We start from the raw sequence: 21,452 nt of genomic DNA on the forward strand, positions 1-21,452 counted from the left end.
AGACAGTAACCCGTGGAAAAATCCTTAATATCCTTTATATATCGCATTTCGTGCTTCCGTAACAAATGGACAAATAGACGTAATACGGCTATTATTAAAGAGACTAGCCGGAAGCGTCGAAACGCCGGGTTAAGCAACAAGCTCACGTAACATTTTAGTGTTTCGGTTGTAATGTATTTTTTAATATATATATATATATATATATATATATATATATATATATATATATATATATATATATATATATATATATATATATGAACACAAATTGTAGCTATAGGAATAACCAACAAGATAAATGACTACATCAAGAATTAAGTAAAAAGATTTTATTATTTAAAATTTTCGTCAGTTCATCGACTGACTTCTTCAGTATCGCTTACAATACAGTATTAACAATTAAAATATCTTATATAGTGATAAAAATAAATTATATACAATTAAATACACAAGGGTTTAAAACTGGTTTCCATCACCATCATCCTAATATCAACTTAACACATGGTTTCTACAACTTGCATTTTTCTGTTCTTTTAGTTCTATTCCAGTCATGAGAACCATTAAGTCCCTGATGTTGTGTGACGAGTGTCCCTATCCAGAATTTTTCTTTATCTAATAGCAAACTATCAATTTGCCTGTTTGTTAAATTCTCTTCATTGTTCACAACATCAACTATAATAAACCCAATATTTTGCACGGAGGCATTAGGGCATTCATCAATAAAATGTTTCACAACTTTGCAAGATGGTATCTTCTTTTTAATGTGGGATTTGTAATTCGAAAGTCGAGGCTTCCAAGCAACGGTGGATCCAACACCCTGCTTACCACATAATTTACAAAAAGCAACGTATATAACGTTTTTTGAACTGCAACTGCTTTCGCGACGAATTTTAAATTTCCTGCCAGTTGCTTTTGATACTACAAAAGTGGTTTCAATTACATAATTCTTGCAGGAGTCGCATTTTTTATTTTTACATTTCACATAACCTGCTGCATTGTCGTTTGATAAATCAGACTTGATGTTGTAAGGATCAGCACGTAATATTAAATCCCTTAAGTTATTCTCTCTTTTATATGCAACCAATATACTGTTTTCTGGAAACAGCCGCGACAAGTCTGGATGATTACTAATAATGGGCATGTGGGTCTGGACAATGGTTTTGATGTCGGGTCTTCTAGGGTTGAACTTTGTGGAGAAGATAACTCTTGTTTTAGAATTATTGCGGGTAATCTTTTTCCTAGCATCACAGCGTGATATTGTTCCTATATGTTGAAATGTTTTCTTAATGACACTTTTATTATAACCTCTTTTTGTTAAATAACCACAGCGCGCGCAATAGCTCTAGTTATGTTTAAGAGTTTTCCAGAACGAGATTTATATATCCGTACATTGTTTACAAGGAAAAATGATCGAATTCAATCTATAGAAAGTAGTCAGAAGAAAAAGGGATTGAAAGTAAACCTACAAACTTCACACCATCACCTCCAAACCAAAAAAAATGGCCGTCGTTAGCGTAGCATGTTTCCCTCGTCGGCATGCTGAGACCGCGAAGAACTTGAATTAGTTATAAGTAAAAATAGAGCCTTGTGATTGGTCTATTGCGCGAAAGCAATCAAAACAAAGCTGGTAAAAACGGGGTCTGCCAGAGATCCGAAATAAAGCTGCAGGGTCGCTGGGATTTTCCGTATGTCTCGCTACTTGCGACGCCATGTTGCGCAGAGACAGACAAAATACGGCTATTATAATTGAGAAAGTCGTTACCCGTGGAAGAATCCACGGGGTCGCCGGTCTTTTATATTTCGCAAGAGACTAGTCGTTAGCCCGTGGAAAAATCCATGGTGTCGTCCGTCAGTTTACCCGTCGCAACAAAGTGGACAAAAATATACCGCATTTGAAATTCGTGTTTCTGTAACATCATTTTCTAACTCAGCGGGGGATCCGCGCAGAGACAGACGACGGCTATTATTATAGAGACTAGTCGTTAACCCATGGAAAAATCCATGGGGTCACCCGTACTTTATATTAACCTGTCGCAACAAAGTGGATAAAAATATATCGCATTTAATATTTGTGTTTCCGTAACATGATTTTCTAACTCAGCAGGGGGGTCCGCGCAGAGACAGACAGACAGAATACGGCTATTATTATAGAGATATGAACACGCAAAATTTACAGGATTCTTGGTAGTGGAAGAAAAAAGCCAACAAATATTTAACAGAAAATACCCGAATTTCGAAAATGTTTTTAAATGTTATGATAAAAAAAACTTTTGAAAATAAAGATTTTTATGTTAATTCTGTCTGTTTCTCTGTGTTGACATATGTGATTTTATTGTCCACAATTTCCACGACAACGGCTAATAAACATCTCCATAAAAATGTTCCGATTTTTTTAAACTAAATTTTTAAAAGAAGCTACATACATAAATTAACTACATAATATTCATGGTAAATTATTTTTTGTGCAGCGGAGCAAAACCCTTTTCTCATTATTATAGGCAAATATGTATGGCGAATACATAAGATTAAGAACATTTTTCAAAAATATAAAAATGATTAGTAGTAGATAATGCGTAGTACACATTGCCATGTTGTAGGTCAGGAAATCTACGTTTTTAACCCTGCCAGTGAACATGCGACTCAAGTGACAGAAATGAAAATTATTTCTATATATATCTGGAAACATTTTCTACATCAACATCTATATTTTTTATTTATAAGGCAATTTAAATTCTGACAAGTGGTTGTCGTGAAATCGTCGACACATGCTTAAAATCTTTAAATATATATTATTCATTATTTCTTATTCAATTTCTTGACATATATACAAATAATTTCCTGATAATTTACGTTTCTGAAACTTGACCTGAACTGTACACTAACGCTGTATACCATGCTTAAGTCCAGCTCTAGCTAAGAATCTAGCCTAATTTATTGCTTTTCTTTTAAAGTTTTTTTCAGTTTGGTATGACAACTTTTTATCCTACCCAAAATTATTTATTTTTATGTTGTGGGTTTGTGGTGACTATCTAGCTAGCTGTTTATTTACATCTGGCTAAAAATTAAAAAAAGTATCCACATGCAGTTTAGCTACACCAAAACTCTTAATAATTCTTATGCTAAATGCGGTAAAGTGCTACATTTGTTTTAGAAAAAGTATTACGCCTATACAGATGTGCTACATTGTATACATGTACTAAGCGATTAGCCTGTGTTAACGACAGGCCCTTAACTGCATTTCTATTTAACCGAAGTTGCGCTAAAGTTATGTGAGACATTGTTAACCTGTACTAAGCGCTCACCCTGGATTAAAATTTCAAAGGGAACATTTTGTGAAAAATAAAAAGGGTTGGTCTCTGTTTCTGCTATGACAGGAGCACAACATGTAAACTGTGTTTTTATTTTAGCTAAAGTTGTCGGAAAGTTATTTTTTGAAAAATATATATTACGTCCGAAACACCTTAATGCTGTGTGCGCTTCACTTTATTTATGATATACTGCATTAAAGCGCTCCACCTAAAAGTGTGGCACAGTTTATAATATGTATTAATCACTCCACTGGGCGTTTAACGCTGGGTAACACAGATACTTGTGGCTTAACAAAGCATTTCAATGTCGGGTCCCCCAGCTAGGCAGTATAATACAAAAATTTTGATATCCACAAAAAAAGTTAACTAGGCAATGTGTGCTGTAAATTTATAAGCTTATAATATGCACCTGTAAAGTTTTGTATATATTTTGTATATATATTCCAACCTTGTGGTCTAATAACTACGACACTCATGCAAATGGGAGATCAAGGTTCAAGTCCTAGACAGGGCTAGCAAAAACATAATTATCCTGGATCTAGAACAACCTGGTAATAATAAGTATATAATATGTATATAGCTATTTTGAGGATAATAAGTATCCTTTGAATCATCGAGGGTAGTGTTGCATACATTCATCACTTTCATTAATAGAGCAAAAAATTGCCATGTTAAGAAAAGGCACTATATTTTTTCGTCTTATCTCAAATCATTTAGATTAAGACTAACTACGAATTTTCAACCTAGAGAACCCTGTCCCCAGCACCGCAACCTTATCTATATTGTTGCGGACCTAAGCGATGCCCATTTTCTGATGTCAATAGTCTGGGTATATATAACATTTTGTCCATTTTCCTTGCATATGGGTGAAATTTTTATTGGAGTACCAACTTGTAAGCGTTTGGACTCAAGACACTCAAACTAAAGCCACAGTCAGTTCTTGTGCACGCAGCAATCAATTGAACGAAATTAGCACGTGCCAATCTTATTTCCTAAGATAGTTTTGACAGATCTCCAAAATTAGGGAAATAAAACAGATAAAAGGTCCAGGTACAAAGTTTTGAAAACATAGCTACCAAGCAACAAATTGTTGTGGTTTGGCTTTTCTGTACGCAGTGACTTTTTGTTGCAGGATTTATATTTTAGTTGTCATGAAAATTTGTGTGATATGCGTTAGCTAGCTAAAAAGGACAAAGAAAAATGCTTCAAGACCCAGCATTGAATGTAAATATACAGCATTGTTTATTAAAATGGTATTTCCTATCACAATAAGTTTAGTTACTACAGTAAGAAATAGACTTTCAATGAAAGAACACCAGAAAACGCTATACCCACCTACCATCGGCTATACTTTTTCGACCGATGAAAAACACAAAGCAACACAAATTTAACTTAAAAAATGATCTACTTTTGTTTGAAGTTTTTGATAGAGGTGAGTTCGTAACGTTTTTATTTGAATGATAAAAAAAGAAAGGTTTTTTCATTTTGTTGCATGATATGATAAATAGCTTATGTCTCTGATTTATTTTTTAGATTATGCAACTAGACGTGGCATTTTGTTGGAAAAAAAGTCATTATCACAAATCACAAAGTTTGCTGGATATCAGTCTTTTTTTAAGAAACTAATATATTAATAGCCATGTTCCTGTGGAATAATTAACTGAATGTCTCGTTAAAGACATAGAACACAGTAATTTGAATTTTTAGAACTTAAAATCTGCATTATTCTATATTTATACCCCTTGAAACAAAACATTCAAGAATATAAGCAGGTGCAAGAAAAAATAAATAAAAATAAAAATACAAAATGTCGAAAAAAATCAAAGGTGTCTAACAACTGTTACGTAAAAACCGTACCGAAATCTGATAAAACTATATACTTGCTTTGCCATTCCAGAAGTACACCAGGGAAAAAAGTATACCAGACATTAAAAAAAATCCAACATTTTTTGTTAAGTCATACAAAATCAGCTATTCAGTCTATTGCATACAGCAATCCTTTCAAAGTTATACTCAAAATATAAAAAAATCAATAGTTGAGAACACATAAAAGAGTAATATAAAAACTGGAATCATTTTGGTATATTGTATATCTACCGCAATATTTCAATCCGAAATATTAAAAGAAACAGTTTGCCTTACTGACACGAACTTATAATCAAGAAAATCAATTATTTTGATTTAATGCATCAGAAAAAAGTACAAGCAAGCTGTGCATGATAACAATGCAGCGTTTTCGAATTTCAGAATCGAATATATTTCAAACGATAACGTAACAGATGTAAACATTGATTTAAGTTTGTTTACATTTAAGTTTATTATAACGATAACATCAACACTGAATTCGTAGTGTTAAAAACAGTAACATCGGAAAAATTACTTTTGCTTTTATATAAATTCTTCTCTAGGATATACATGTTGTATTTTATAAGAATAGTGTTTTCTTTGTATTAGACTGAATGTTCTTAACTATCTTGACAAATCCTACCCTCATTATTCTTAATATATTCTTAGCATGGCTATGGCCTGAAAATATATAATGCCTTAAAGCTTGCTATAAGTTGCTATAGCTATTGACAAATTCTTTTTATATTCAGAACAAACAATTGAGGTTGGAAATATTCTTAGGACATTTTTAACTTCTGACTCAATTTTAGAGTACATTCTTAAAAAAAAACATTGCTTAAAGAAAATATGTTCAGGCTCAAGGCACAACAAGGAACTTAATATTTAAGGGAAAGTTTAGCTCTGGTTAAAACGGTTAAAAAATAATTATTTTGTGACTAGGAAATAAGTTTCCACATTTGTAACAACTGGTATCAAATTTGGTCTTGATCTTAATACACATAGCTTTAGAATTGGAAAGCATTTGTAGCAGCACTTTGCAGCGTCCCAGATCTCACCATTAAGGTTATAGGCAGGTGGTCTAGTGCCCATTACTGGAGATATATTTATCTTTGAAGCAAAGTGCTAACACTGGTGTTCTAACATGGTCAACCTCATATAGGACATCCATAGAGAATTTATAAGTGCAATTTGCGTTAATAGTTATAACTAGTCGATAAGGCCTGTGGAGAAATCCACTTAGGCAAGAGGGACAATGTAAAAATTGGTTATTTTAGATCTTTTGCTGATGTCAGCAGTGCATATGCAAAAACAAATTGACGAAATTCAGTTTATCCGTTGTCTCTATTGCGTAGAGCTCGACACGTTCATGAAGAGAATGTATGTGATCATGTGATTTTGATGAACGGTTAATGATATATAAGGGTTTAAAAATTATGATGACGTCAGCAAAGACCCGCAAAAACACACGAAATTATTTTTTAGAAATTTGTATACCTGCTACCTTCGTATAGGTCTTTAAACGCTGATCAAGAAAATGTATAGGATCATGTACTTTTGACAAATGGTTACAGAGATATGGGGGTTTAAATGATTTTTGATGATGTCATCAACCCGTCCATTCCGAAACGGATTCAGGGACCCAGGTTTAAGAAAATTACCCAAATTGGTCCTATCTGGTCCCTATTTACCCATGCGGTGAAAAATCATTGATGTCACCACGTCGTTTCCAAGTTATTTGGCCTCAAATATTTAAGTGCACTGTAATGGCTTTATTAATTTAATATAGGATATTGACGTTAGTAGTAGTGTTATTGACGTCGCGCCGTTACGTCATAAAATTTAACATTTGAGACATGCTTTTTTCGGTGACTTCAGAGAAAATTTCGGCGACATCAAAGGAAAATGACGATATCCACTATGACCGTCACATACACTCCGTATTATTATAAGAGATTTGACAGACATGCTCCTGTGGTTATGCACACAATCCGTGTTTTAATATGGAGACTAAGGGTATTATTATTACTTTGTGTTTATATTTGTGAAGTTCGTTTTGCTTTCTATAGTAACGGTAAAATAGTCGATATCTACTATAGGCATCTCTGTATATATAATGTGTACTCATATAAGTTGCTACTCTCCAAGAAAGTTACAGCTTTTTACGGCTTTTTTTTATAACTTTTTGAGATAAGAATTACCAAAAAATATGAGACAATAAACGCTTTTGATTCACTGATACCAGTATCCAAGAGACTTCGCTTTTCTAATGCTAAAAAGGAGTCTTTGAAATATGGCAGCAAATACATCAAGAAAGAGAAAAACAACAACTTTTATACAAATTGAAAAAAAATTTACATATTTAAAAGATCAATATTCAATAAGATCAATTTGACAATATGCTTTTGTTAAAAATTTTTTGCTGACAGGGAGTTATCATAGCACAAAGTCAAGGGCGTATTTTTTAGTTCAGATTTTTTGTTCCTCTTGGAAATAACATCTTTTAGGCAATTTATGTATCTTTTAGAACACATTTTTTTTAAAAAAAAAAATTGTACTTTTGTCGTGATTTGGAGATATTTTAGATAACTGAGTGTATGTCAAAAGGGGTTACAGTATCCTCAAAAGTTGCTGATATTTTAAAAGTTTGTATTTTTACAGACTAAAACCTTAGGGTGAATTTTAGGAGATTTAAGGAGAAATTAGGAGATTTTGAAGTCACATTTAAGAAAAAAACACACTAAAAAAACATAAAAATTATTCCATATTATAAGAGATTTTGTTGAAATTTTTGAAGTTACTAATATATAATCAAGCCTTATCTCTTTTGAGTGTCAGGAGGCTGTTCCTTTGAAATTAGAGTAACTGTATTTTATTATAATAAGCTGAGTGTGTGACAGGATAGTGTGTGTGTTCATATTTCTTTGAATTTGCCAAAAAGGCATGTCTCAAATGTTAAACGCAACGAAGTCAAATAATTTAACGTATTTTATTTTGTGAGTCCACATCCAGTAGTAGCAGTAGTAGTAATATTTATATGCCTTTATGCTTCTCCACATGGCCCCTTAGTGTTTCCTTTGCTCCTTCATGCTTCCAAAAGGGGATGCAGGAAGGCCACAAATGCGTCTTCATGTTTCCCATGGCCTGTTATGGGCTGTGGACTTATATTTTTCACCACTATAAATGAGGCGATAGGCGAAGTGTTACTTTGTGAATTTGCTAAAGAAGGCTTAGCTTAAAAGTTTAGATTACCTGGTAGTCTGAGATTTATTTTATCGCTAAGTTTAAAATTGTATATTTGTCTTCAAAATACTACTTTTTGTATGAAATAATTGGTTATCTTTGTCTCAAACGCTCCAACAATCCTATAATTATTTTCAAGACATAGTTGTGTGAGGCTAAATTTAAGTTGGGCTATATATGATTCTTTTGTATATAAAGATATGTACACTACCTAATTTTGTTTTGTTTTCCGCCATAGGTAAAAGGTGCCAACATAACTTTCTGTCTTAATGAGCTAAAGCAGTCAAAACAAAAGGTATACATCTTTTATTATTATTACTAAAGGAATTTATTCAGTTTTTATAATCATAGTAATATTAAATTTTTTTACTTTCTTTTTTCAGACTAATAAAAATTCTGCACCTGATTCAGTTAAAGAAGACCTTGGAAGGTAAATAATTAAGGTCATCCTGAATTAATGACAATTTTTGTTTTTTTGCAGTATTAAGACAAATAAGGTTTTTATTTATGTACACATGATTATGAGTCTTTTAGCTTGTGGAAATTAAAATTCTTAACAAAAGGGGGTTTTACATCTTTTTTAACATTGTTATTCATAGATATTGAGTTCTGCACCATTGAACATGTTCAGATGGAAGCAGGAATAGCAACAGTTACTATGGACCCAAGTGTCGAAAAGGATATGACTACAACTGTGCAAATTGATTCCAGTCGTCGCAGTAACTGTTATGGGAGATGGTAAGGTCTTAAATATATGTGTTATAAAAAATGCATTCAAACCTTTTTGCATACGTCTTTTCCTACTTCTGTGATTAATAAGGTTAAGACTTTATTGATAAACAAATTATATGGCTTGAAGAGAAGGGACTTTACGAAGAGAAGGGATTACGAAGGGATTTTCCATGCTTGAACTATATTGCTGTAGTGTTTATTCAAACCAGTCATACATTTTTTTACAGGATGCTACAGGAACAAGATATAGAGGCCATGAGGGAAACTCTTCTACTAATGGATAATGCTGTTTGGGTTAAACAAGTCAACCTTATTGTTGACTATTTAAATAAAGTTTTCTCTGGTCAAGTATTCTCAAAGAGACAGAGTATATTTTATGGACCTGGAGCATTATCATTTGAATATGGAAAAATTAAAATTTCTAAACCCTTCAGAATGTGTTGTGCCAGGTGATGAGAGCCATACTTTAGACATTGTGAAAACTATCCTGAAAAAATTTGTTGACGCTTCTAATGATTATGTGTGGAATGTAAGTTATGTATTTTATATTAAATGCCACTTTTTTGAAAACTGCTCCTTACATCTTAATGCTTAAAGAACAATATGCCCTTTGCATTTACATACGCTCCTGACATGTAAATTACGAGCACAACTTCACAAATATTAAATTGTGCTTAAAACTGATATCCCAGAAACACCCTGTTAGTCACATATTTTTGCACAAAAAAATAAGGCACGAAAAGCTGCTACATTCAATTTTTTTTAAGTCTTTTTATAACATTTTAAATAACGTTTTATATTATCTCATCTTCTTTTATTGGTAAATACGGTATAAAGGCATCATATTTCTTCTTCAACCACAATTGGATTGACAACTACAGTGTATATATTTTGATATTACGTTTTTATAAGTTCTTCTTCCAGAAACTGTGAAGTATGTTATAAAAAATAAATTTAAAATAGATGACAAAACTTTTATTATTTTTCTGAAAGTAATGTCAATGAAGAACTTCTGGGATTTCATAAATATTCCAGTGATGTATATGATTATGCCTGTTTGGATGGCGAAGACAATGTTAGCATAGTATTGAGTGCCTACTTCAATTATGCAGTGAAATTAAATTTGATATATTCGGAAAACATTGCAAAACCCAGTCTGAGGAGCAACACACACAAAATTTTAGCGAGCAGTAGACCGTCTGAAAGCTATAAGAGGAGTCAAAGTTTGCATGTCTTTTTGTTTGTTTGAGAGGATAGTTAAGATAAGGAGGATTATAACTAAACATTTGCAAACCAGGCAATAGACCTCCACCAACAAATTATTGTCGAATCGTACTTGAATTAAATTTAACTTCTGTTACAATGATAGTGTTCTTTCTGCATGCTGCCAACCAATACATTAAGTTCATGTCCAGCTACACAATGCATTATAAATGATGCTTGGTACTGTGACAGCTCTATTGGGAACTATGCCTGTGTAGAGAGCGACGGAGAGGTACTGTTTTTTCTATATTTAGACATGCAAAGTGCTGAGGTAGAAAGGCGTTACTTTGTCACAGTTTAGTGCGACTATGTTGGATATTTTGGTTCTTTTAGTCAACAGACAATCTTGTATCAAATGAAGAAAAAAGTCAAGTCAAGCCAACAATTCAGCTAAAACAGAAACGATGGCAAATAGTTTGCCCTGTGTGTGGCAGGTAACAAATTAGTACTTTTAAAAATATGCTGAGAAAGTAAAATTTATTACAAATTAGAACAGAAGAAAGGCATAAAATTATTTATTGTATTATTAATTTTGTTGTTTGTACTTTCTAGTTCACGCATGATGTTAAAAAAACATTTGATGAAAGTCCACAACTGGTCGGAATATAAAGCTGCTGGAGCAAGGTTGGAATTCGGTTTTAAATCGAAAGAGAAAGAGAGTGGGAGAGTTCGAAAGAAAGCAAGCTAAAAGAATTTATTTGCCACACCACTGCTCATTTGTTATGGTCAAAAAGTGGTTCTCAGAATGGACAATCATTTAAGGGAATTCCATCATCTAGTCGGTGACATGTTTAAAAGAAAATTACAGGAATCGGTATTGGTAAATGTGGATGAACTGGGACAGGAGACAGAGTAAACAATGAGGAGGAAAATGCGCCTGTTTGTCGAGGAGAAGAAGAAATGGCTTGTCAGACGAAAGAGGAGGAAAATGACCTGTTTGTCAAGAAAAAGAAACGCCTTGTCAGACAGAAAAGGATCTTGACCAAGCGCACGAAACTACTCAGAGGGAGGACGATTCCCGTGGAAAGAAAATTTTAGCAGAAATAGAAATTTTGGAAGAAACAACTGAATTATGGTAAGTGTTTATCACTTAGGATTTTTTATTTTGAATTTCGTAGTCTAAATTTCCAATTGTTTTAACTGCCTTCAATCTTTACTCTATATAATTTTTCGTTAAACTGAGGTCATATTTCTACTATATTACTATTATAGTGACCAGACATCGTCTGACGACATTGATGATGAAATTGACTTCCACTACGAGGATTATAATGAGAAAGTCATCCTGGCATCTAAGGAAGAGCAGGACCACATGAAGGAATTCTATGAGTGGTTAAAAAGCATGGATGGTGGATTGAGACCAGTGCGATCAGCTCTGCAGTATCGAGATGTAGTTATGAACATTTTACATTTTTTGGATCCATCTGGAAAACATTATGAACAAATTGTTTTTCTTCGAAAAGAACTAAACACTTGGGTCAGTTATTTTGAGGCAAAAGGAAGAAAACCTGGCACCATAAAAACAAATTTGGGCTCTGTGATGATATTTTACGACTATGTAATAATAACTCAGCCTGAATTTGTTAAAGGAATCCCAAGGTACAAAATGATGTTGGACTTATATTATAGAGCTTAAAAAATTAGCTAACAAGTCTTTTTAAATTTTTTAAAAAGCTCTTTTCGTTCTCAAGATATTCACATTTAAAGAATTTCAGATTTAATTATGCTGCAATTATGATGTCATATTTCAGTAATAGCAAATTTGGACATTTTCTTTCATCAGCAAATTTAGACCTGTTAAGGGGTATGCATTCAAACTTTACCAATGCATAGATATTATAAAGGTTAATTGATTACTATAATTTTTTTTGCCAAAATGACACTCGTTTGCTCGTTCCAGGCCTCCTAATCTTTTGCTGACGAACTAATAACTTGGGATCTGTATGTCGGTTTGCAATCAAATTTTGTGGGTAAGCTTGTGTAAGCCCCATATGTTAAATTTAAAAAGACTTGTTAGCTAACTTCGGGTTCCCTTTAAGGTGGCCACGAGCAAAGATACTTTCATGCGAAGTGGGATTAATTAGTGGTGTCGCAACTATCACAATCATGATTGAAAAACATGGCAAACAGCTGGAAGACCTTACGAAGTTGCCCACTCCGCAGAAGATTGTCAAAGTGGACAATTCAGACCACAAGAAAGAATCAATAAAGATCTTATTGAGTGCGGCTTGTAGCAGGTTACCTCCAAGTCGCAGGTCATATTGTCATGTGCGTGATTATCTCATAACGTACATTGTGTTGGGAAATGCGAGCAGAGCAGGAGCCATCAGCAACATGACGATGAAAGAGGTACAACCAGATGGTTTATACATTATCTTGGTTAAAGACCATAAAACTGCAGCGACTGCTGGGCTGCTGGACCTGCAATGTTGTCCATAGAGAAAGTAGTCATGCCTCATCTGCGCATTTTTGTCCACCACATGCAAAATTGCTTGAGTGGCATCATTCTTCATGCTGAATGTCAAGTGTTTGTGAGCTGGAGTGGCAAGAAAATGGCTGGATCAAGTTTTGAAAGGCCAGCGTTGGTGTTCACCTGGAAAGAAACATCACTACCACTCTGTTAAGAAAGGTGACGGCAACCACAGTGCACCAAAATGCACCAGAGTTCAGACAGCCTGTTACTGATTTGATGAATCACGACATCAAGACAGCAAAAAAAGAATATTTTCTTGTTGAAAAAAAGAAGTCAATTTTAGAAGGAATCAATATTTGGGTGCAATTTTGGAGGGTCTTTGTATTTTTAGGCGGTAAGGAGAATTAAGGTGTGATTACCCTGTAACTTTTTTCACATATAAATATACATAAAAATGAATTTGTTAACTAAATGTAAGACATACCTGTTGAAATGTACAAAGCTTGTTAATAACCGGCAACTGTCCCTTGAGAACTAAAATGTAATAATATAAATAATAAATATGTATCCATTTACTAATCATCAGTGTTTGACTTAAATATTGAAAGTGATCTGCGAAAATGACGATAATTTTTTCAGCATTTCTTCTCATTTTTTTTTGGCTTGGATCGCATCTTTTTGCAAGCGAAATACGCTTTAGGAATTGTTTTCAAACCTAGGAACTCATTAAGTATTGAGGTAAAAATGAAACTATCTTGAAGAGAAAAAAAAACTTGTAAAATGAAGGAAACTTTTCTTTCTTCCTTTTAGAGATTTAATTGATTTTGAATTCTTGTTTACACATTTAAACAATAGGTGCTTATGTGAGTTTTTTTACCTGTTGAATATTTCGCAATAATTAAAAAAAACTTTAAAACACCGAAAATAAAATTTATGAGTAATGCACGTTTTTAAATATTGAATTTTGATCAGCGAATTTCTTGTTTGTCACGCAAATTTGATCTGCAAAAAAAAGTGGAAACAAAACAGTGGAAGCATTTAACAGCTCTATCTTGACTGTTATGCAAATATAAGTATAAAGATAGACTAAAATTTTTTAAAGACATATAACATAAATAGTAGTTATCGCACAGTGTCGTGAATAGTATTGACATTATTCTATTTAAATTTTTATATTCGAGTTTTCCTATTTCAGTCTTGAGGTGAGTAAAATATATGAAAAAAAAAATGACAATATTTTTTGCGAACAAGTGCAAAAACTAGTTTATCATATAAACCGGGCAAAATTCATTGTATTCAGTAGACTTGGTGTTTAAGATGTTTACTATCTTTACTATTGTTATATTTTAGATTAGTTTATAATTGTTTTGTATGACTGGGGGTTTTACCTATCTCAGTAAATATATTGAAGTTAACAGTGGTAGCACAATTACAAGATACCCCCAGTCTTTAATAACAAGAAGCCATATAATCGTTATGTTGATGAATTGAAAGCATGGACATTATTAACAGATTTAGAGAAGGAGAAGCAAGGCATCGCAGTGGCCTTATCTTTACCAGAAGAAGTTTCAACACAAGTACGAGATAAAGTGTTCAGTGAGATTAATATTGCTGATTTGGATAAAGAAAATGGAATAGACACTTTGATAGCGTTATGGACAACTTGTTTAAGAAAGATGAATTAACTGACATGTATGAACATTACACAAACTTTGAACATTATAAAAGAAAAAGTGATGAAACTATGGAGTCGTATATAATAGAATTTGAAAAGTTGTACAATAAAACAAAAAAATTTGATATGGCATTACCAGAAAGTGTTTTAACATTCAAATTACTTGATGGAGCTTGTTTAAAACATTCGGACAGACAGTTTGTACTTACTGGTGTAAACTATGAAGAAGTAAATACTATGTTACAAATGGAAAGTGCATTAAAAAAGTTTTCGGAGAACAATCATTACCCACTAATAGCAATGAGAGCATAAAAGTTGAACCATCTATTACTAAAGCAGAACCTGTTTTATTACTGGAACTCATGGAAATCCAGTTAGACCTTGAAACGAACATTTCAGATATATGGTAACAGAAATAATTATGATTGAAACAATCAACAACCATTACATAAAAGAAATAATCCACTCGATGAAAAGGGTGAACCACTTAGATGTCACATTTGTCAGTCAGTTCACTTTGCTCGGTTTTGTCCTCATGGGAATAAAACCTTTGACAAGACAGTGTTCCAAGCAAGTGGTGAAAATGATATGGTGGAAAAAGCAGTTCTTTTTATGGGCGCAGTGATTGAAGATAAAAGTGTTTTATTGTAAGAAGCTCTTAACTGTGCCGTACTAGATAGTGCTTGCTCAGCTACTGTTACGGGAGAAGATTGGCTTAAGTGCTATTTGGATTCACTGACAACAAAACAAAAGTGTAAAATACAACGATCTCCCAGTGCCACTGTTTTTCGATTCGGTGGTGGGAAAAAATTAAAAGCCAATGGCAAAGTTAAAATACCATGTAATATGGCTGGCATGGAATGTGAAATTGTGACAGACAGTTGAATGTGATATACCTCTTCTTCTTAGTAAAATAGCTATGAAGAAATCGGACATGAAATTAGATCTGGTAAACTACACTGCTGAAATATTTGGTACATTAGTTGATTTGCAGAATACAACATCATGCCATTATTGCGTACCCTTGAAAGAGGATGAAGTCTGTTTATTCAACTTAATATTGATAAATGAGTTGTTTAAAGAAAATGAAAAGAAAGTTGTAAAACTGCACAAGCAATTTGGACATACCACTGCGAAATGGTTAGCAAGTTTGTTGGTTGATGCAAAACTATATGCATATATATGTATACAGCCCTTAAAATTAGAATTTTTTTACGTCAGCAAATAAACTACCGACGTGACATACATTTTAACTGATTTGCGTTGGCATTGCATCAGCAATATTTTTTTGTAGTAAAATTATATTTCAGCTGGCAATAACTTTTGTTATTCACCTTTTATTAGGGCTAGACCTCTCATAAATTCGATGCATTGATCTCCTAAGATGATGACAAATGGGAATGGAGTACAAGTCTTATTGACATACAGTACAGGAAAAAGGTTGTTTAACATATCGAGCGCGCAATATGAGCAGACTCCCTCAATACACAATGTACCGCATTTATAATAATAAGAAACAAAATAAATTGTCACAATCTATTGTGAATCTAGTATCATGACAAAATCCGTCTTGATGTGTCGCGATGGTAGGTGTTAATGAAAATAAAGAAAAAGTTTTTTTGTTTAAAACACCGCTGATTTATCTTTTATTTTATTTTAAATAAGTCTATTTTATAAGAAATTTTTTAACTTTCGTATTTATTGAAATAAACCTAGCGCATTGCTTTTTCAACATATTTTTTTCTGTTACTGAGAAAATCAGACAAAGATAATACTCAACTTATGATCCCGAACACAATCTTCTTTCTTTCCACGTGCAATACAAATAATATTCAGGGGCGCGCCTTTCTGATATACTGAAGTGACCAGGCTGTTTAAATTTCTGGTTGAGTTTACTTTAGGTCGCGTGTAAATAGACTTTTACTAAATTCCATACCAAGCACTGTTCAGCCTTACACTTTGCTTTATTATTTTTAAGCAAGTGTGTTTTTTAAAACAGACACTTTCGATGAGCCTAATAAAAGCAAAAGCATACAGCAAGCATACAAGCTTTATATTTTAAACTTGTTTATTTTATTTTGAACTCATTTTCGTTTCGATCCCATCGCGTGACTGTACTCAAGCTAATAAAAAACACGATCATGGTCGTGTTTTTCAGTCTTTACATTACAACTTCAGACATATGTTCTCTTTTATGAACTAGAAGGTTTAGCTAGGGAATGGAACTTGGGGATGAGTTTGGTAGCGCTTTCAAATACCTAGGATTAGATTTACATGAGATAACAACCATTTATATTTTTTTCAAAAAAAGATAAAAAATACAATGTTTTAAATTGAAAAGAATAAAAATTTCGGTATGATAATAGGGAAATAAAATACTTTGATCAGCCCCGCTTTTTTATTTATTTATTTCATAAAAGCGAGTCTAACTATCATGAGACAGTTAAGCAAAAACATCTCAAGCAGGAAATATGGCTCCATCACTGTCTTTATATACAAAACAGAAAATAACCGCTTTATATAAATTTCATAAAAAACACGCTGACATTGTCAGAGTTCTCGCTGATGAGAATATAGTTGTATTGAGACAGACAGTTTCGAAAATTATTTATAGAATTAATACAACAGGCTCAGTTGACTAGCAGAGTCTTGTCAATTGAGTTAGAAGCTATGAAACCTGTGTATGAAGTGTTATGTTGTACAGTAGTGAGATATGGGCAGTGAAGCTGGAAGATCTTGACCTTTTAGAAAGGAATGATATGAGAATGGTTAGGTGGATGTGTAACGCCAGTCTGAGAGACAGAAAGAGTTCAGATGAGCTAAGAAGCATGCTAAGTATCCGTTGAATTAAAGATGTTATCCAGATAAGAAGATTGAATTGGCTGGGGCACTTGGAAAGAATGGAGGGGGATAATTGGGTAAGAAAGTGTGAGACTTGATAGTTCCTGGGACAAATCCCAGAGGAGACCGAGAAAGACTTGGTAGGAGATAATAAGGACAGACTTGATACAAAGGAAGTTGAGTTTAGATCTAACACAGCCTAGATCATATTGGAAGAGGGTCATTAATATATCCTGTCCAACCCATGCTAGCATGGAAAACGGACATTAAGCCGAGAATGATGATGAGACGGAAATTAGGCTGGGTAGAGTGGAATCAAGTACTGCCAGCTAATACGTATTCCCAACCAAATTGCATGACTGGAGTTTGTCCAAAAATGTGTCGAATGTAAAGACGACTTTGCCAATGTAATCTTCACTGATGAATCGACAATAATGTTAGACAAACATGGGAGGTTATGCTTTAGAAAAAGAGGAGAACTATCAAAATTGAAGCCCACCCTAAAGCAGCCATATAAGGTACATGTATGGGCTGGAATTTCGAAACGGGAACCCACGAATACTTTGATTTTACAGAATTGTTATTATAAAGACATAAGTCTAACGCATCCATAATACATTCTGTCGATGGTTTCTTAAATATTCTTTTATCCATGATTTTTTGCACGGAATCTAAACCATTTCTATTGTCAATGCTAGGAAACATGTTAACAATATCAAAAGATACCAATTGAGTGTGATCAGGTATGCCTTTTTCGTTAATTGAATCAATAATGTCCAGTAAGTGAGACGTGTTCTTAATTCTACTACGCATATTTTCAGTAAACGGTGCACATATAACTTCAAGAAATCTAGCTAAATTCTCGATAGCAGTGTTACAACCAGAAGTAAGTAATCGTACTGGAGTACCAGCCTTGTGAGTTTTGTAAAGAGTGGAGTTTTTGCCTGGACAGGCATTCTCATTCACTATATATTCTTTCCATTGCTTTGATATTTCACCATTTTTAAACCATTTTTCAGCCCAATCTTTCACCTTTTGGATGTGTTGTAAAGTTGGATCATGTTCTAACGTTACGAAGGAACTCCTTTGTATCTGTTGTTTTGCCTTTTCCTTGTCAGTTACTTTGTCTACAATTACGAAACGGTTTCCTTTGTCCTGTGTCCTAATTATTAAATCACCATCTTTATTATAAAGTTGTTGTTTTCTCCATGTGTTTAAATACATTCTCTGATCCTTAGTCAAATTATCTTTTACTGTTCTCCTAGAAGTATCATTAAAAAGAGATCTTTCAATGTTTGATATGAAAGTCTCGAGTTTCGGCGAATTTGTTTTTGGAGCAATCCATGTAGACGGCTTTGTCGGGCGATTCTTTATCTCTATATTGGATGTATCATTGTTATTTGAATTTTTGTTTCTAAATATATATAGTGCTCTAATACGGTTTTTGAAAGAGTCGAAGTCTTTTTGGAGTTGAAGCCAATCGTAATTCAATGGCGTTGGAACAAATGAGGGCCCCTTAGCGCAAAGTTCTTTCATAGGAGTAGATATCCGTTTAGAGTCAACATTAATAAGGATAGGATGATGATCATTCATAACAGTTTCTAAAGTTACCACCTCAGGTGCAGGACTTAGTTGAATATCTTGGAAACTATTCAGAAGCCGTGATATATTATTTTTAAAAAGAGAGATATTAACTCCATCTCTTACCAACTTTTTATCTCGTCGCTTTTCTAATATAGATTGAATTCGATCATTTTTCCTTGTAAACAATGTACGGATATATAAATCTCGTTCGGAAAACTCTGGAAAACATAACTAGAGCTATTGCGCGCGCAGCATCTTCATGTTTGCATATTGATCGTCTGTAATAAGAAATTGTTTTTTGTAAAAGCTTAATGGAACATTTTTTCAATATGCTGAAATACTCACAGCCTTTGATATTAGAATGGAAACGCAACATAAAACGATGTCATCACATCGTATTCATGTCAACCTACATTTAATACAGTGTACCGAAACTCGAGACTTTCATATCAAACATTGAAAGATCTCTTTTTAATGATACTTCTAGGAGAACAGTAAAAGATAATTTGACTAAGGATCAGAGAATGTATTTAAACACATGGAGAAAACAACAACTTTATAATAAAGATGGTGATTTAATAATTAGGACACAGGACAAAGGAAACCGTTTCGTAATTGTAGACAAAGTAACTGACAAGGAAAAGGCAAAACAACAGATACAAAGGAGTTCCTTCGTAACGTTAGAACATGATCCAACTTTACAACACATCCAAAAGGTGAAAGATTGGGCTGAAAAATGGTTTAAAAATGGTGAAATATCAAAGCAATGGAAAGAATATATAGTGAATGAGAATGCCTGTCCAGGCAAAAACTCCACTCTTTACAAAACTCACAAGGCTGGTACTCCAGTACGATTACTTACTTCTGGTTGTAACACTGCTATCGAGAATTTAGCTAGATTTCTTGAAGTTATATGTGCACCGTTTACTGAAAATATGCGTAGTAGAATTAAGAACACGTCTCACTTACTGGACATTATTGATTCAATTAACGAAAAAGGCATACCTGATCACACTCAATTGGTATCTTTTGATATTGTTAACATGTTTCCTAGCATTGACAATAGAAATGGTTTAGATTCCGTGCGAAAAATCATGGATAAAAGAATATTTAAGAAACCATCGACAGAATGTATTATGGATGCGTTAGACTTATGTCTTTATAATAACAATTCTGTTTTCGCAAATGAGCACTTATTACAAACGAATGGCACAGCAAGTTCGTATGCAGATATAGCTGTATCTTCCATAGACGACACTGTTTTTGAAAAAATGCATTCTTCTTATCCTGAAATATTGTATTTTGGTCGTTATAGAGATGACTGCCTATCTTTATGGTGTGGTAGCAATGACAAGTTACAAGAATTCTTTGTTTTTATGAATTCTATTAACCAAGATTTGAAATTCACAATGGAAATTGGAGGTGATAAACTCTGTTTCCTTGACCTGCAAATGTCATTGAAAGATAACAAAATCAGTACAACTGTTTACAGTAAACCCACAGATGCTCATTTATATCTTCACGCAACATCCTGCCACAATAAAAGTTCTATTAGAGGTATACCAAAAAGTATTGCATTACGTCTTCGTCGGATCTGCAGTAACAATACTGATTATAATGAGAAATCAAACAAGTACTGTGGTTATTTAACAAAAAGAGGTTATAATAAAAGTGTCATTAAGAAAACTTTTCAACATATAGGAACAATATCACGCTGTGATGCTAGGAAAAAGATTACCCGCAATAATTCTAAACAAGAGTTATCTTCTCCACAAAGTTCAACCCTAGAGGACCCGACATCAAAACCATTGTCCAGACCCACATGCCCATTATTAGTAATCATCCAGACTTGTCGCGGCTGTTTCCTGAAAACAGTATATTGGTTGCATATAAAAGAGAGAATAACTTAAGGGATTTAATATTACGTGCTGATCCTTACAACATCAAGTCCGATTTATCAAACGACAATGCAGCAGGTTATGTGAAATGTAAAAATAAAAAATGCGACTCCTGCAAGAATTACGTAATTGAAACCACTTTTATAGTATCAAAAGCAACTGGCAGGAAATTTAAAATTCGTCGCGAAAGCAGTTGCAGTTCAAAAAACGTTATATACGTTGCTTTTTGTAAATTATGTGGTAAGCAGGGTGTTGGATCCACCGTTGCTTGGAAGCCTCGACTTTCGAATTACAAATCCCACATTAAAAAGAAGATACCATCTTGCAAAGTTGTGAAACATTTTATTGATGAATGCCCTAATGCCTCCGTGCAAAATATTGGGTTTATTATTTGTAACATTTATTGGCGACTTCGGTTTCCTTAGAAGATTTGCGATAGAATGATGCTTGGCCCACTTTTGAAAAAGACGATATATCGCTGACCTTCCAACATTATATCCTTCACTTTTAAGTCTTTTCTTAATTTCGGTGACACCAAGGTTTTCATTTTTTAAATTGATAATTCTTTGACGAACATGATCAGGTTATTGTTTCCCTATTTCGAGTGCTTCTTCTTTTTGGTTTGTTGATAAGAAATAAAAAAACGAAAA

The 21,452-nt window shown here is 33.4% G+C and overlaps 1 protein-coding gene across 2 annotated transcripts in view; it reads right to left on the bottom strand.

Annotated features, from left to right (window-relative positions):
- The window catches only part of LOC130612442 (NADH dehydrogenase [ubiquinone] 1 alpha subcomplex subunit 9, mitochondrial-like), a 68,783-nt gene that overhangs the window by 40,631 nt on the left and 6,700 nt on the right, over positions 1-21,452 (bottom strand). For both annotated transcript variants that reach the window (XM_057433753.1, XM_057433754.1), the window contains exon 2: positions 13,289-13,338. In XM_057433753.1, coding sequence (XP_057289736.1) covers positions 13,289-13,338 — 50 coding nt within the window. The remainder of the gene's footprint in view (positions 1-13,288; positions 13,339-21,452) is intronic.

The sequence above is a fragment of the Hydractinia symbiolongicarpus genome, chromosome 10 (assembly GCF_029227915.1).
Source record: "Hydractinia symbiolongicarpus strain clone_291-10 chromosome 10, HSymV2.1, whole genome shotgun sequence".
NCBI lineage: Eukaryota > Metazoa > Cnidaria > Hydrozoa > Anthoathecata > Hydractiniidae > Hydractinia > Hydractinia symbiolongicarpus.